Raw genomic sequence first — 17,141 nt, 5'->3', positions numbered from 1 at the left:
ATATTTGTATGTTATAGCAAAGTTTGCATAGTTGTGTTACGTAGCAAACTTATATATGTATAATTCGCTATACATATACAATTAAAGTGAATTGTACAAAATGAGAAAGAGATAAATTATATATAATTTGAATCGTATAAAATGAAAAAGTAAAAAAAGATAGAATTGAGTTGTATAAAACGAGAAAGAGAGAAATTATATACGATTTAAATTTGTATAAAACGAGAAAGAGAAAAAAGCAAAAAGAGACTTGTGCAGGGAATATACAATTGAATCGAATTGTATATAAAACGAGAAAAAGAAATATTATATACAATGTGAACGAGAAAGACAAAAGAGACTTGGGCAGAGAAATATTTGTATTGTATAATTATAAGTGTATAGGATGAAGCTATATATATTTGCATGCGTTTATATAATTTTCTCTTGCTTTATACAATTCGAAACACAATTTATACAATTCTATTGTATAAAGCGAGAGAGGCGAGCGACAGAAATAAGCGAGCGAGAGCGGGAGAGTGGCGAGCGAGAATATGAGGGAGAGAGGGATTGACAAACAGTTTGCTATGGAACACAAATAAATCAAAGAGTAGCTACTATATTTATTTTACATTATTAGTTTATCATTCTATACAATTATTATTAATCAAAGAGTAGCTACTATATTTATTTTACATTATTAGTTTATCATTCTATACAATTATTATTAATCAAAGAGTAGCTACTAGTAATATAACTTTAGTTTATTATTATTATTATATATTATTTTTTGCAAGTAATGTTATACATCATTCTAGAAATTAATGAATTTCATTTTTCACGTATTTATCTTGTGTTTAAAGCTAGTTTTGACAAAGTATAACTCGAGACACCATAACTGAAATTTCGTATATTGAATTTCAGGTAAATGTGGCTGGAAATAAGTCGTTTTTGCCATACTTAAGCTAGTTTTTCTTCAACTTCGTTCGTATATGACTAAAGTTCAAGCATTTTCTCCGACTTCCATCTTTTGATTCAAACTACACTGTATCCTATATTTGGGCAGCTACATGGAGGCCCAAATACTACTATTAACTAATTCGGCCTACTTCTCGATATACATTGGAGGCCTATAAATATGGGCCTATAGCCCACTCTCAACTATATTGTATCCTATATTCTATCTATAAAAGAAAAATTGTATGTGATAATAAACTATAAATTCAAATTAAATATTGTAAATATAGTTTGATTTAATTATACCCTATAGTAAATTATTACTATTTTCACCTCTCTCCTTGGTGGAATCTCGTTTACCACTCTCGTTTTGGTGGCAATCTCGCTCTTCTTTCTCGTTTTAATACAAACACAAGTGTGTAAAATGTGTTTGTGTTTGTATAAAGCGAGAGAAAATTGTGTATATACAGATCTCTTCGTTCCGCTCTCTTTTATCTCTCAGACCTCGCTTGCCACATTCGCTTCTCTCACTTATACAAACTGAAAATGAAATATATAAATTGTGTTTCTGTTTATATAAATCGAGAAAAAAATTGTATATACACATGCAAATACATATATCTTCGTCTTATACACTTATAATTATACAATACGAATATTTCTTTATATATTTTTTTTGCCTTTCTCTCTTTCTCGTTTTGTACATACACAGATTTGTACAATTAATTTTTTTGTATACAACTGCTTTCTTTCGTATATGTATAGCAAATTATACCACTATTTTCTATGTAGATGTATAACGAATTATACAACTGATTTTCGTATGTGTATAGTGAGATATACATATTTATCTTTACTATAAGCACAATTATGCAAACTACAATTATAACTTACGGATATAATTTTTATATTTGTTATACGTGAAAGTTAATTTTTTTTTATTCTCATTTTTGGTTTCTTCTAGATTTTATGGAAAGAATATTTCTAGAACACTCCACATTCTCCTCAATGGTTCTTTTTCAGTAATTTATAATGAATGTAATGAACTCGTTTTACTATCGCTGCAAAATCAATCCAAACAAGCCCTTAAATTCACCGATCGGAAAATTTCCTTTCTCATTTCCGTCCACCGGTAATTACTATGTCGACGGTGACTTCGTCGCAGTACAATTACTTGGACGGCACATACTTTCCGACGCCGTTACATCTCCAACAACAACCGTCGCAACCGTACTCTGCTCCTCCCGTTGTTCCTCCTGTCTATTCTGCTCCGGCAGCTGTTCCCGACGTTTACTCTTTACCTCAGTATTTACAGGTAATATATCAATTTTCAGCTATTTTTATTTTTGGTAGAACTGATTCTTATATAACAAATTCGATCTGTTGTTTGTAGATTAATAATTACATTGATTTTACTCTTGATGAACTGACCTGGACTGAGATAGGGAGGAAAAAAACAGAATTAAATTTTCAGATAGCATTGTTTACTCACATGTAATGTAAAAATCTTAATATTATGAGCATAATAATACGTAAATAGACACTCAAAATTGGCGTCAACGGAAACTCAACACTCCAAACTTTGAGTATGCGCATCTAGACACCCGAAGTAGAACGCGTCTCCATTGTGTCGGTTGAACACTCCAATTTACTAAATGATTATTTAGACATTTTCAAAAATTTTATGTCACATTAGCATTGGGCGTATACGAGAGAAAGGGGGAACAAGTTCGACTATTTAGTTGTCTGGTGAGGCCAAGTTGAGGTGTCTAGACTGGTACTCTTAAAGTTCGAGTGGTTACTTTATGTATAATGCCAATGTTATTTCTTCTGTAATTGATAGTACTTTATTAAGATATGTTGGTTTGGTATGTTCATACCATCATATGTGTACACATGAATGTATGCGTACTGTGTAATTATATGATCAAAATGATCTGCTTAGTTCCCCATTAGCAAGCCAACGGGAAAAGAATATTCTTCATTGAAGTATTTGAAGTAGACCCCTGTACATCTTTATCCATATGTTTTTTCAAAGCTTGCAATTTGTTCTTCTCGAAAAAAGATCTTCTTGGCAATGTGTCTAACGTGCCTGATTCTAATGGACAGACACAGCAATTATTTGAAAGAGTTGCACAGACAATCACGCCCGAAGCAATTGAGAATGTGAAAGCTGCACTTGCGAGCAGTGAGCTTGAGCAAAAAGCTGGCGTGAAAAAGAAAGCTGTGCCTCGAAAGGCAGCAGGACAGACTTGGGAAGATCCTACTCTTGCAGAGTGGCCAGAGAGTAAGCTCGCTTGCTCTGATAAATTCTTTCTTCCAATTCAAATTTGTGTCAAATGGTTAAATTTTGTGTTTACCCAATTAATAGACTTGATTTTGTTTAGTGTAGTTGTTCCAATTTGGTTTCCTCGAGTTCTGGATAGTTTTAGACATGAATTGAGTTAAGCAGTACCTTCTTATGAAGGGTTATGGCAGTGCTTATAAGAATACCAAAGCTGTGATGTTCTGGATAACCGTGTAATTGTAGATCTGGAGTTTGGGGAAGCACTAAACCAATAAATTACCATGCAGTTGAAGTCTGGAAATTTAAGGAAAAACAGTTATGAATGGTGAATGTCACCTTACACCTATCTGATCATTTAGGGAAATAGAAATAAATATGTTTGGAAGGGAGATGCATGACCAACGATCATAGTTCACGCGACTTGAAAGAACTGAGTATTGATAAATATTTTATCATATACCGGGTGGATGCTCTCTATATTTTCCAAAGGTCTTCGGTAGAGAGGAGGGAAGTCTTTTCTTTTGAGGCCAATGCTGCAGTGTAAGTAGCATATAGTTTGAAGCAAATACTATAATGATGATTGTTTGACTTCCCCATATGACTTCTTTAGCACTTGATCTTGTGCTCTGTTTGCTCGATTGTTGGCTTTTGTTTTAAGATGGTTGTAGTTGACTCAATTCTATTAGTTGGCTGACTAAGTTGAGGATTGGGGTCATGCAGATGATTTTCGGCTATTCTGTGGTAACCTTGGGAATGAGGTGAATGATGATGTTTTGTCAAAAGCATTTTCGAGATTTCCTTCCTTCAACATGGCTAGGGTAAGTTCTTCTAGAATCGTTTCATCTCTTCCAATAGTGATACTTTTAATTGTCATACATGGACTTGTGTCAGTTACATGTCGTTTGATCCGAGGGTCTATCAGAAACTACCTCTCTGCCCCACACAAAAATAGGGTAAGGTCTACATACATCCTACCCTCACTTGTGTGACTACATTGGGCATGTTATCGTTACGAACTGACAACTTCTGATGATGATCATGAAGGGCTGGAGGTCTTCATGTCTGTAATTTTTCTTCCTATTATCGTTTTTGTCCATATCTCAAGACATTCATGAATATGGGCTCTTGGATGGAACCAAACTTGTACTCCTCACCTCAGCATGTGTATGTAGCGCTCTTCTCTTTTTCTGTTTGTTGCGTAGACTGCATATGTTGGCAGTTTCCATGCACATGTTAGCACATAACTGAAGAATGTTGCTTAGTACATTCATCGTTCTTGTAATGTCCTTAAGGGTTTCTAACAATGTAACAATGACAGGTTGTGAGAGAAAAGCGGACTGGTAAGACCAAGGGATATGGATTTGTTAGTTTTTCCAACCCTTCAGACCTTGTCGTGGCACTTAAAGAAATGAATGGTAAGTGGTCTTTCGATGTTTACAAGGCATAGTCTCTACTTTGCTTCTGCTACATTAATATAATCGATGTCTTAAATGGCATAGCTTGATAAGAGGGACGATTAAAAATCTTTGAAGATCACCAGACCGGAATGGTATGGGATGATAACCAAATGGATCTGAAATTTTTCTTGTTTATTCTGTTTGTTGATGCCTTATGGGTCTCTTTCTATCCCTTGTTTGATGTCATAAGGTCAAAAGATTTGGCCAGACGGAAGAGTGTTATCTGCAAACCCCTCCCTCCCCCAATGCGAGAAGACTTGCTGGATGACACAGCATCACAACAACTAGGAGTGTGCTGTTGAAGTCGAATTAGATAAACGAAAACAAGGGGAACTTTCAGTTAAGAGTATTTGACCTTGAGCAGTGTGGTTTTCTTAGGCTTCTTTGAAAAATGGATGTATTTGTTGTTGTCATAGTTATTTAACCGGCAGTATACATCCCACTGAACTCGAATCCCTTAGTGACAAAGGTAAAATCTTTCTGATTTCAGGGAAGTATGTTGGGAACCGACCAGTTCAACTTCGGAAGAGTAAGTGGAAAGATAGGATTGACTATGAAGCTTTGGCAAGACAGAAGGTCAGTGTCTGTTCTCGCTAACGAAGCCCACATACGATTTGCGTTCCAAATTTTGGCTTGCACTGATGAGTTATTCTTGTTGAATGTTGTGGCAGAATGCGTCTCCAAAGAAAGCAAAGTCACCAAAGAAGAGCGTATTGCACAAGTGATCGCCAAACTTATCGAGTATCGCTTAGTAGTAGGGTGTAACGCCAGTCACTGAATATAGATGTACCATTCAGCCTATCAAATCTTCTATTATCAGTGCTTTTATGCATCAGCTGCTGATATCTTAGCTAAGAGATCTCCACCTTGTTATTTATAAGTCTTATTCACAAGTCTGTGTAATTAATGTATTAACATTGTTTAGTACAGTCAGGTTGTATCTAGTCAAAAGTGCATGCAGTTTTCTGTTTTATTGATCTTAACTTGAGGGGAATGCTTTCGACTTATTAGTGTCGAGTTAATAAAATGCTATGACAATTTATTTTAGTTAATCAAATGCAAATTGCAAGATCATTTATTATAGGCGGTATGACTCGAGAGATTCCTGTACTTGGTTTTTTGGTTTTATTTGTAAGGTATGCAAATTGCAGTTATGGATCATCACACACTTATCCAACTCAATTATTTTAACGACTTTTAAGTTCGTTCAATGCTCAGAGGGGTTTAAAAAATAGTGGTTCATTGAGTTTAAGTGTTATATTTGATAAAGTAGCAAGGGTCTAACTTATAAACGAAACTAAAGTACAAGAATCTCCTAGGTTATTGCGCCTTTATTATAGTTATTAAGCGACACAAATAACAAGATCAAAAATACAATGTTGACGGCTCAAAATAACAAGTGAAAAGTAGACCATTCCAATGATTGAGGGTAAGAATATATGAAATCTAATACCATGACAATTGAAATGAATCGTAATGACATTTGATGGTAAAAGTATATATGAAATCTAAAGCCAAAACAATTGAAATGAATCGTAATAAGTTATTGATATTAGTACCTAATTTACAATAATTCAAACTCCTTGAAGTCAATTTATTCACGAATCACACCTTTAAATTGAGATAATTATAAGTTTTTTACTTATGTTACATGTGCCTTAAGGTACACTAGAGAACATAAACATACCTTCATTTGAAAGAAGTGAAAAAGTTGATTGTGTCCTTGAGTGCATCGATGAATTTGTCAACGTCGTCTTTAGTATTGTAGAAATGAAGGCTAGCTCGTGCACTTGCATTGATTCCCAAATGTCGATGCAGAGGTTGAGCACAGTGGTGACCTGATCTAATCGCTACACCATGCTGCAGAAAACGTTGCTATTTAGAAATAACTCATTTACACGACATCCTAATTAATAGGATACGTGCTCAAGTGGACCATCTTACAAACACCCCCCCATTTTTGTAAGTGTAAAAAATTGTAGTTATGCAAGAGGTAGGATGGAGGTTTATTTCCCATACCTGTTGGTCAAGGAAGGTTGCGATATCAGTAGGGTGAATATCTTTAACATTGAAAGAACAAAGAGCAGCTCGCTTAACGGTTCGTGAAGGTGCAGGCCCATAAATTCGAACATCAGATACAGAAGAGAGGCGATCATACAAATAATTACCTAACTCCATCTGAGAAAGAACATGAAAATGAGGAGACGTATCACCAAAATCATTCATTATTGGAATTCATATTATACATTTTTATCTTGCATTAAAATTTCATCTCACCGACAATTTAAAATGAACTGAAATATAGTAAAGAATAATATATCTGGAATGTTGTTGTTGATTGACTAATTTCACCATATTCTACATGATTCTAAAGATGAGCACTAATCAACATTAAGAGTGTTTGGTACGAAGGAAAATGTTTTCCAATTTTCTCATGTTTGGTTGGGGTAAAAGTTTTGGAAAATGTTTTCCAAATCAACTCATTTTCCTCAAAATTAAGGAAAATGACTGCCCTTAAAAAATTAAGGAAAACATTTTCCAAAGGTCTCCTCCAATTTCAAAATAATTTTTTTTTGGAAAACATCAATTTTATCAATTTCAAAATTTTATTTTTTAACCCGATCCCTAACCACTTCCCCTCCCCCCCAACCACCCTCTCCAAAAAATTAATTTTGCTTTTTAAAAATAGGTTCAACTTTAAATTTTTATTTTTAAACTCCTACCTCCCCCTACTCCCCCCCTTACCAGCCCCCTCAACCCCCAACCCCGACCCCCCAAAAAATTATTTTTGCTTTTTAAAAATACTATCAATTTCAAATTTTTATTTTTTCACTTCTACCCCCTCCCCCTGCCCCCACCCCCACTATCCCCCCACAACCCCACCACCACTACCCCCAAAAAAAGTATTTTTAAAAATTATTTTCAATTTCATAAATTATTTTCTACTCTAGTAAAAATAAAAGATGTTCCTCAAAAACATTTTTCATTCATAAATTAAACACCAAAAATCATTTTCAGAAAATATTTCTGCACACCAACCAAACATGAGAAAATAAGTCCAAAATCTACTTGTTTTCCAAGAAAACATTTTCCATGGAAAACATTTTCCTTCATACCATATACACCCTAAGTGACAACAACCATGCCCGATAGAGTTAGTTGTGCCAATTTTTGGGACTTCCATCAAAGAAATCTCAATAAAATTAGTGGCCTAAAGTCAAATTATAATAAGAGGTCTTAAAGACATACATACATACACAAATTATTATTAATTTAGGATTATTATCTTTTTTTGATTCTTATGTACTACTTATTTTTAAAGTATATTCTTAAAAGACATTAAGCTTTTAACTTCACGTAGTAATATTATTATTTATAAAAGTTAGGATTAGTTCTAGTTAATTGTTAGGCATTTGTTCAATATACGTCACGTTGGATGTTGATGTAAAATATTTATCTATCAATATAAATCTTTGATTTGCTTAGTAAAAAGATATAAAACATTCCTGATAAAAATTCTTAGGTAACGACGAAAAGTCATATCTTTTGGAGCCTCAAAATTTTGAGGCCTAAAACAAATGGTTTACTAGATTTACCCTTAGGCTATCCATGCTTCCACTCACAACACTTTTAAAAAAATCAACTAAAATGCATACCCAAATACAACTTTAAAAACTCAAATGTTCAAGTTTAAACTTCAAAATCTATATCAAACAGGAATGATGTGAGCAAACAAGCAAAAGACTGAAAAATAAAGATAACCATATATATAAAATTACACTCGAAGGTGGATTGTGCTAATATCAAAGGTACAGAAATTCAAATATGGCGTCTGAATAAAGGCTTTGACTGTTCATGGAGGTTAGTTCAAAATATATGTCCTTATATCACGTCCTTAGTTTTTTTACTAAGTACACGTGGGATACTTGACAACTTGCTCACGTTTTGCGCGGGTTGTCACCATCTTGCAGCGTCAAGTTCAGCCTAAGACTCTAGGAATCACTAAGAGAATGGTAGAGAGAACACAAGAGGATTGCAACGAAGAAGTGTGTTGTAGAGAAGTTTATTGATTTTTGCTTGATTAATTTACAAACGAATGTCAATCTATTTATATTATTAATTTAGGAGCTAAACTGTAGACAATAATTATTACACAAGTCCCTACATATTTACAAATAAGTTCCCTCTCTAGAATACTCTGCACAACTAGAATATTCCAAGGCTCTTCCATGTAAGCCATGGAATTCCAAAGTCTCCCAAGGGGTATCTCCATATATCTTCAGAATCTTCCACTGTGAACTAACATTCTTCCTATGTAAGCCCTCCACATGGGCAACTCTGTTCCATATGGCGTAATGATGCGACAGGTCGTCATACTTTCTCCCACTTGATGTTGTGACGACCACGTCACTTTACTACTATGAAAACTCTTGTGTCCTATCTATGAATAGCCACAAGTCTTCATATCGTTTTCATGGAGCTTCTTGCGATGATTTTCCCTTCTAATGGACGTGGAACGCGACAATGGCTTTTTGTCTTTGTCACCCTCAAAACTTGTATGGTTTCCAAGAACATCAACCCTTTATTCTTGAGCCCCTTCACAAGTTGTATAGTCTAAAGTTGTGCTTGATTCTGTTTGTGGTATAACAATAGTTGGCACCATACAAGCTCATTCTCATCCCATGACCCATTGACAATAGCGATAGGGGTTAATCAAGGTATGACATTGTGTGGAGAACTCCTGCCTAAAATCATATCAAAGATATCCATCTTTATAATGGCAAAGTTTGTCGTACCTTTCCAGTAGCCCAATTTCGCACCAATACTAATGGCAACACCATGAGCACTTTGAGGATCAATATTCACGGTCTTGATGCGAGAATCAGTTGGGGTATGCTTAAACTTTAGTCTCTTTGTTGCATACTTGATCATGAAATTATGAGTTGTTCTAGTGTCAACCAATGCACGAGCAAGCTTATTGTTCACAAAGTCCACATTCACTAATTTCTATTCTCGTGAAGTGGCTAGTTGACTTTGTGATGACTCCACATAGTCCAATCAATCCTAATTGAGTTGTGGGACTAAACTCTCTACTTGCACACTCTCCATATGTTCATGCACCATAGCGCAGAGTCTTTAAGTCAGGATAATTATTTGAAGCAATGTGGGCCTCTGCATATGTAGCATCCCTTCCTTCGGAGTATGATTTCTTTTCTGTGTAGCTCTGACGACCAATTGACTTTTTATTATCAAACTTGTAGGTGCCCCGAGTCTTGTGGTGTTGTTGATACACTTCCTTGCTTTTATCACAATCTCCATCACCCTTAGCCCATCCTCTGACTTATTATTGCCTCTGCCTTTGTCATACTTCTCATTCCTGACTTGTCAGCATTGCAATTTTGCTTAGCCCAATTTCGCAACTCAACCATAAAGTGGAACAATATGTCATCATCAGTGCCCTTAGAAATCTTTGTCTTTGTCATACTTCTCGTTAAGTGTAAAGGTCGTGAACTCCTTGACGTAGTCCATATGTTTCATGTGTGTTTTAACTCTCTAAGTTTTCTTCTTGCATTGTACACAACATTGTTTGGTAAAAACTGTCACTTGAACTAATCTCGTGTGCTAATAGTCACAAACCTCTCTTAGCATCAATCATTTCACCATAGCATGACAATCTTTAACAAGTAGAACACTACAGTGTTGATCTTTGCATCGCCGTCCCTTACATTTTCATGTTGGGAGTAGTTCTCCAAGTGCCAAAGAAAATTCTCTACTTCTTCTACATCACAAACCTCTTTGAACACTAGTAGTGTGAAAGCCTCGCTCTTTGCCTCTCCCGTCACGACAATATTTCATGCGGTCTCAATCACGCCAGTGTTGACTTACTCTTCGACTGCCTCCATATTTGCCTTCATGGCATCGATAGTGCATATCGCCTCCATGAGTTTACACTCTAAGGTAGCCATGGTCTGCCTCGTCTCTATCTCAATAGTCTCTTATCTCAGTCTGTGTATGCCCATCCAAGTCATTTCAGATGCTTTCAATCTCTTCAAGGGTATGCCCCTAAAAACGCTTAAGAGTGTCTTCTACTTTCCCTACCTGCTGGCCAAATATCTCGACAGTGTCAATCGCCGCATTAACCTTCGTGGCCCACTCTCTACCGAGCAACACATCCTTGGGAAGAACCTCCACATCATCCTCACTCGCCTCAATGGTAGTAGGTTCTTGGGATGTAAGTCTTTCATTTAGCTCAACCTCACCTCTCGTTTCTTGTTGGTGATATTCCTCTTTTTGCCATAAGGCATCCTGGGTGACGTTAGATGGGTGTTAGCAACGTTGATTTCTCCGTCGTTTGCACAAATGTTTGGTGCATTATTTGCACAAAAGTGTGGCGCATTTTTTGCCTCATACAAATTTGTGTGCAACCTTTTATTATTATTGTTATTTATTTGTGTGGGGGTGGTTGGTGGGGAGGGGGGCATAGGTAATCTAGATGCTAGCATATAGAAGGAGGAAATTAGCAAACAAAAATGTAAACGGATATATTAATTTCACAAATGTAAAAGTATATCTCTTTCATGAATATGAGGTTAAGCGATAAAAGGTCTACCTCATAATCATGAATCTGTTGCATGCCAATTTCAGAAATATAATCAATTGCAGCTCCAAGCCCAATTGCTTCTCCAATTGCGGGAGTCCCAGCCTCAAATCTGATCCCAATTACAAAAAAAGGGGTAGAAAATAATACTTAGAAGAGAACTTTGATTTAAAAATTACTCGTAGCTGATTAAGCTTTAGCCAAAACACTGAAAATCCAGGTCCATTTATTATTTTCAGATCCAATATTAAGTTAAAAAGAATCTACACATACTTAATAAGATGAGAAGGGCTAATCAACGTCACCAGCATAGAGGCTTTGATTATCAATATCTCATATAGAATTTAAAGCATATCCCCCACAAGACCAAAGGGAAAAAATTATATAGGAGAAAAAAATTAAGACACAGAAGGATAGTATAATGCTCAGAAATGATGAAGATGAGGACAAATAGCTCTGAGAAGTGCGGGAGTCTGCGCATAAGTCTAAATCACAGAATCAAGATATAACATTTCCTCAACAGTAATAAGAACCAATAACAATGAAGGGAAGATGAAGTTTCCAAGTTGATCTATCTTGACGATGCAACCGATAAGTGATATTATATTTAATAGACAGTACTGTATTCAATATAAGTGGAGCAAGAAAAGGATCCAAGAAACACAGCTTGAGGTTAGATGTAATGGTAGTGATATCTAGAGATGATGAAAATGGCAAAGAAGATAAACAAATCATAACAACTCAATAAGATTCTGGGATCATGGTTCAAGGCAGGCATTGGATGCAGTTCAGCTTGAATGGACAAAAGAACAGCTAACTAGTTGTCAAGTATTGCCAGAAAATTCTAAGAGGAACATGGGAAAAAGAAACAAACCTCGAAGGAGGTTCAGCATAAGTGGAATGATCCAAATACACATCAGCTATCATTTCGCCACCACCTGTAATTCAAGGGACGGGGGAACAAAAGTTAAGAAACTGTGATTATATCTTTTTTTGATAAGTAATCAATGATAAAACCACATTTAAATATGTTATAATCATTCTACACATGGCATGAGATTTATCAAGTACAAAAACCCCGAGCTGAAAAGCGCAATGTCGGTAAACGATGCTTGGCTTTGACTTTTCTTTTTGAGAATCAAAGTTAAGGGGAATTCACATACCAAGGAAAGGAGGCATGCCAGAAAGGATCTCGCTCTTGCCATACAAGAATCCAACGCCTGTAGGCCCACACATCTGAAGCACGTTTAACCTCAATTTCTGCTACTCAATGGAGAACCACTTATATAGTACATGGCATTGTCCTAACCTTATGAGAGGAACCAACAAGAAAATCAGTGTCTAGATTCTTAACATCGACCACCATGTGTGGGACACTTTGACAAGCATCTACAAGCACTTTTGCTCCAACATCATGTGCCCAACTTATGACTTCATCCATAGGAAGAACAGAAGCTGCATATAAAATGGGGGTAGCACTAAGAAGAGACCAATGGACAAGAAACAGATGAATAAAAATATGGGAAATTAAATGCACAAAGAGAGAGTCTATCTGATTTTTTAGAGTCAAATTCAACCATGAAGTATTTGCTAGCTTTCATTTTCTTTTTCTCACAGGTCCAAGTGTATGAATTACTTGTTTGCTTACTTCTATATTTTTTTCACCAAGTTTCACCAAGAGCAATATAAAATGATAAGTGAAGAGGCAATCCCTCCCAGAATTCCGATATATCATACAAAACTAATCATTATCTTTCAGTTGTTCTATTCCCAATCAACTTTCAATTAAGCAACAGAAAAAGGGAGAATCGGAATGAAGAATCCTTTTAAGAATATCAGCTAAATCAGAGAGGGCCACAAACTTGAAAATTATGAAAAGCAGGTGTAGTCAAGAGAATCTGATATAGAACAGTTCCTGCATGTTTTATGCAATAATTGATCCACGCTTAAAAAGACTTTACTAGGTCTAGGAAAATTCTAGACGAGCTTGGTTCATTTCTACTATTTCCGTATCAGTATATGAAGTTGAAATTAAATCTGTTATTCTGCAACAGTTTCTATTAGTTTCTTTCTGACTATGACTACCAGTAGTTCTTTTGAGATTTGAGAATGACATAATAACTAGGAGTGGCTCATGCAACAGAAAGAGCAATTTAACCACTTTTTTCCCTTTTGAGGTCAATATAAATGCAGAGTAAGGAGTGTTTTGACAAAGTTGAACTAAGAGCGCCATTTATTCTCGAGTATTCCATCAAACTAAGATAGAGGTTGAATTGTAGGTCCACAAGATCCTTCTATCATATAGAAATCAAAATTAGTGGTAAGCTATAGAACAACTATCTACCAACCTAACATATTCGAGACATGATGCATGACCAAAAGTTTTGTGCTGCTTGAGAGAGAGTCTCTTAATTGCCCTACATCTGGAACTTCATCCTCTGTCAAATTTACAAACCTCAGGACAGCACCAGTCTTTTGAGCAACAATTTGCCAGGGAACAATTGCACTGTGATGTTCAGCTATTGTGGTTATAATCTGCAAAGTTGGCATACAGCAATTTGTAGTCAAATACCAGCAGCATATCTAAGTAACTACCACAACTACTAGAAAACTTTAAGAGAATGGATGATCCAATTCTCTCAAATAACTATCTGCAGACATTAAACAAATATCAAGCTTTCGAAGAAAGAAAATACACCTCATCTCCTGGTTTCAAGTTTGAGAGTCCCCAAGAATAAGCCACTAAGTTGATAGCCTCAGTAGCATTTCTTGTAAAAATGATCTCTTTAGCTTCGGCCGCGTGAATGAAATTTGCCACCTTTTGTCTTGCTGACTCATACTCATCTGTCGCCTTTGCACTTGGTTCGAAATGATAATACAAACTAGTCAATATCGCATATCTAATAAACAATCAATCAACTATGCCTCAATCCTAAATTAGTGTGTTGGGTTCTATGAATCTTTTGTATGTATTCAAGTCCATAGTGTACATAATAATCGTATAAAAGGAAGATCCCTAACCACAAGCCTATAAAAAGAAAATTTGAAATGAATCTTTTATGGAGAGATAAAATAAAATTCCAGCAAACTTGTAGATTTTACAATAGCAATTGTAAAAGATGATGAATAGAAATCTTTTCAAGATGAGTACCTCAAATAATGAATGCCCCGGTGGACATTGGAATTGTAAGCTTCATAATAATTCTGCAAAGCTTCGATCACAGCTCTTGGCTTCTGGGAAGTTGCAGCATTGTCCAAATATACAAGCTTCAAGCCATTTATCTCCTGCAAATATCACCCTCATATCATTCCATGCAACATAAAATCCTACGACATCAACTCCATTGTAACCCAACATCAACCAAATACACTTTTTCACCTTCAACTTCAAATACTACTTTTTTCAAATCTAGACCAACTCATTCAAAATGCCTACTAAGAGAGTATCAGGTTCTTCCACTTAGCTTACTTATGGCACTCAAAATAATAGTTTTATGCTAGCATTTCAACAGGATCTTAACTCTGCCTATGTGCAAAAGCACAGCTAGTCTCAAAGTCGGATAAGAAAAAAGAATGGCTACAATGACAAATCACAATAAATACATTGAATTCATACAATCTATTTGGGGATTAAGCTGATAAATGTATCATATAACATATACACACATCAAAGAAGTTGGCGTATACTGAAACACGCATTTCCAGCACTGCTGAGTTTTTAGCAAAAACAGTTTTGGCAAAATTAAAGTTCTCAAGAGTTTTTAAGAACCATTGCACAATACTTTTTTGAAAATTGAGTTTCTAACACTTTCTCCAAAACCTCAACAACTGAGTTCCCAAAAAACTCAAACACCAAAATTCTTCCATACTGTCAAAAGCTGAATCAAAATTCAGCTAAACAAATTCCATATATATACATAAAACGGCAAGAGGTAGGACCTGGTGAAGTATAGGGAAGTCGGAACGGGTGATATGCCCTAGCGAACCGGGTCCAAGTTTCGGGCCTTCTACTAATGGAGCTGAAGCTGATGCTGATGCTGAAGCTGAAATATGTAACCGTCGGTAACTCCATGGGAACGAATTGGAGCTTCGATTGGTGAAATTAGTGTTCCGGCTAACCGACCGGAGACACGGTAGTTTCAGCATTGCGCCTTCCATCGGCGTCGTCGTTGTTATCATCGTCGGCTGTGTGAACTGCAACTACTACACGTTGTTATCCTTGCCTTGTTTTATTGAAATTACATTAAACTCCTTACTTAATTAGGACTCGACCCCAAATCTTATAATTGAAAAAAACTCAAGTATGTTATTAAATTTTTAGAAAAGACTCATTTTTTGTTTTGTAAAATCATTGTTGACACGTGATCAAATATAATTCGATCACATTATTAATTTTTTTAATAAAAAATTATAATTTTGAAAAAAATTGAATTAAATTTAATTGAATTAATATTTTTAAAACGTGACTGAATTATAACTGATCACATGTCAATAATGATATGAATGAATTTTTTCTTTAACGATTATGACATAAAATAGCCAACTTTTAACTGATGAACCACAAAAACTCAAAAACTCAAAACTTCAACAAAAATAGGATAATTGATAAAAAGAATTAATTAAGAAATCTATAAAGACTTGCTAGGTTTTTGTTGATGTAATAGCAATCAAATGTGTCATCCCAGATGTTCGTCAAGTTTTCCTCATTAGCGAAATCACCCATGTTGATATGGCGAATCTTAGTTACCACGAAGAAAGTCTTCTTCCTTGTGCTTAAAGTTTCGGTGATAAGTATATTTGGTCTTGTGTTGCGGTCTTGTGTTGAATCAACAAGAAAGCTTCACTAAGATGTGTTTGAATAAAATTAATTTATCAAGAAAAGTTAAAATAATAATGTATTATTAATTGATTAATTAAAATTAGTTTGTTTATATCATGCATGAGAATGATACTTTTATTGTATTTGAAATATTAATCGAATTGTAATTTATCTGCATCATTCGATTACGTATACAAGAGTGACATCAAGACTTTAAGTCATCCAGTGGAGACGAGGTGTCTTTGGCGTGTACATGTGGAGTTCATGTGCATTTTAGCTCATACATGGATGTTTTTGTTAAACAGAAAGATAAGTGTGGTCCAATAGTTAGATGAGAAGAGTATTTTTTAATCGAAATATAGTTTAAGGTGTAACTAAGCCATTTCAAATAACTTAAGGATAGCTTTGACCATTTTCCATAGTCGTCTATACGAAAGTGTGTTCTGTTTGACATGCATGTGGCATCCACACACGTGTGATACTTCTTTTCACTAAAAGAATAGATGTTAACCAATAGTTTGACTGGACGGATACATTTGAGTCAAAATATAGTTTAAAGATATATTTAAGTTATTTCGTTTATTCAAAGATAATTTTAATTTTTTCCTTTTTTTTTAATGCCATAGATCTTGGATCAATCTACTTATGGTTAAAATACTACTATTACTTTTGATAATTATCGGCATACATAATTTAATACTAACACGACCTATAATTGATTAACAATACATATAATCTAATGAACAAATATGATTTATGTTTATTGTGGATTGCAATTGACAAATGACTTATACATTATAGATACGATAGGACTTGAATCATTAGTGTTATCGTTAAAATATTATCATTTTTTATAATAATAGATATACATAATTTAGTTATAACAATACGTATAATCGTGATTAATAAATACAATTTAAGCATGTTATGAATTGCAACCGGTGGATGCTCAAGTTAATTTGTGGCATAAAGCCAAATACAAATAGGAGGATTAGTTTTTATTTTTGAAATTCAAAGTCATTTCTTTTTTGTTTAATGAAACAC

The 17,141-nt window shown here is 35.0% G+C and overlaps 2 protein-coding genes across 9 annotated transcripts; one reads left to right on the top strand and one right to left on the bottom strand.

Annotated features, from left to right (window-relative positions):
* Positions 1 to 1,922: 1,922 nt before the first annotated feature.
* On the top strand, positions 1,923 to 5,737 carry LOC101250408 (uncharacterized). Of its 8 annotated transcripts, XR_011221471.1 has the most exons (9): positions 1,942 to 2,251; positions 3,046 to 3,223; positions 3,944 to 4,176; positions 4,268 to 4,387; positions 4,542 to 4,638; positions 4,723 to 4,772; positions 4,871 to 5,019; positions 5,171 to 5,256; positions 5,352 to 5,737. XR_011221471.1 is itself a non-coding variant. In XM_004239696.5 (6 exons), exons 1-6 carry the CDS (start codon positions 2,078 to 2,080, stop codon positions 5,403 to 5,405), a joined length of 687 nt encoding a protein of 228 aa, XP_004239744.1. In that variant the 5' UTR covers positions 1,923 to 2,077; the 3' UTR covers positions 5,406 to 5,737. The 8 variants fall into 8 exon arrangements, 3 of the variants coding, with proteins under 3 accessions (XP_004239744.1, XP_069154732.1, XP_069154733.1); XR_011221474.1 differs by lacking the exon at positions 4,268 to 4,387 and having other exon boundaries at positions 1,923 to 2,251; positions 3,944 to 4,041; XR_011221472.1 differs by lacking the exon at positions 4,723 to 4,772.
* A 466-nt stretch (positions 5,738 to 6,203) lies between these two features.
* On the bottom strand, positions 6,204 to 15,562 carry LOC101250891 (cysteine desulfurase 1, chloroplastic). Its single transcript, XM_004239698.5, has 10 exons — positions 15,218 to 15,562; positions 14,430 to 14,563; positions 13,977 to 14,136; positions 13,627 to 13,813; positions 12,588 to 12,733; positions 12,442 to 12,514; positions 12,153 to 12,216; positions 11,291 to 11,390; positions 6,700 to 6,858; positions 6,204 to 6,540 (listed from the first exon to the last, which is right to left on the bottom strand). The coding sequence occupies exons 1-10, from the start codon at positions 15,455 to 15,457 to the stop codon at positions 6,370 to 6,372; spliced, it is 1,434 nt and encodes a 477-aa protein (XP_004239746.1). The 5' UTR covers positions 15,458 to 15,562; the 3' UTR covers positions 6,204 to 6,369.
* Between the last annotated feature and the right edge of the window lie 1,579 nt (positions 15,563 to 17,141).

This window comes from Solanum lycopersicum, chromosome 5, assembly GCF_036512215.1.
Source record: "Solanum lycopersicum chromosome 5, SLM_r2.1".
Taxonomy (NCBI): Eukaryota; Viridiplantae; Streptophyta; class Magnoliopsida; order Solanales; family Solanaceae; genus Solanum; species Solanum lycopersicum.
This window is presented reverse-complemented; position numbering and strand designations above follow the sequence as displayed.

What these genes read in the sequence shown, in the direction of transcription:
- LOC101250408 (XM_004239696.5), top strand. Translation starts at nt 2,078, where the DNA reads ATGTCGACGGTGACTTCGTCGCAGTACAATTACTTGGACGGCACATAC. An exon ending in GGCACTTAAAGAAATGAATG is followed by an intron (nt 4,639 to 5,170) that starts GTAAGTGGTCTT and finishes TTCTGATTTCAG; the next exon opens with GGAAGTATGTTGGGAACCGA. An exon ending in AAGCTTTGGCAAGACAGAAG is followed by an intron (nt 5,257 to 5,351) that starts GTCAGTGTCTGT and finishes ATGTTGTGGCAG; the next exon opens with AATGCGTCTCCAAAGAAAGC.
- LOC101250891 (XM_004239698.5), bottom strand. Translation starts at nt 15,457, where the DNA reads ATGATAACAACGACGACGCCGATGGAAGGCGCAATGCTGAAACTACCG. An exon ending in TATGCTGAACCTCCTTCGAG is followed by an intron (nt 11,391 to 12,152) that starts GTTTGTTTCTTT and finishes AATTGGGATCAG; the next exon opens with ATTTGAGGCTGGGACTCCCG. An exon ending in CAACCTTCCTTGACCAACAG is followed by an intron (nt 6,541 to 6,699) that starts GTATGGGAAATA and finishes CGTTTTCTGCAG; the next exon opens with CATGGTGTAGCGATTAGATC.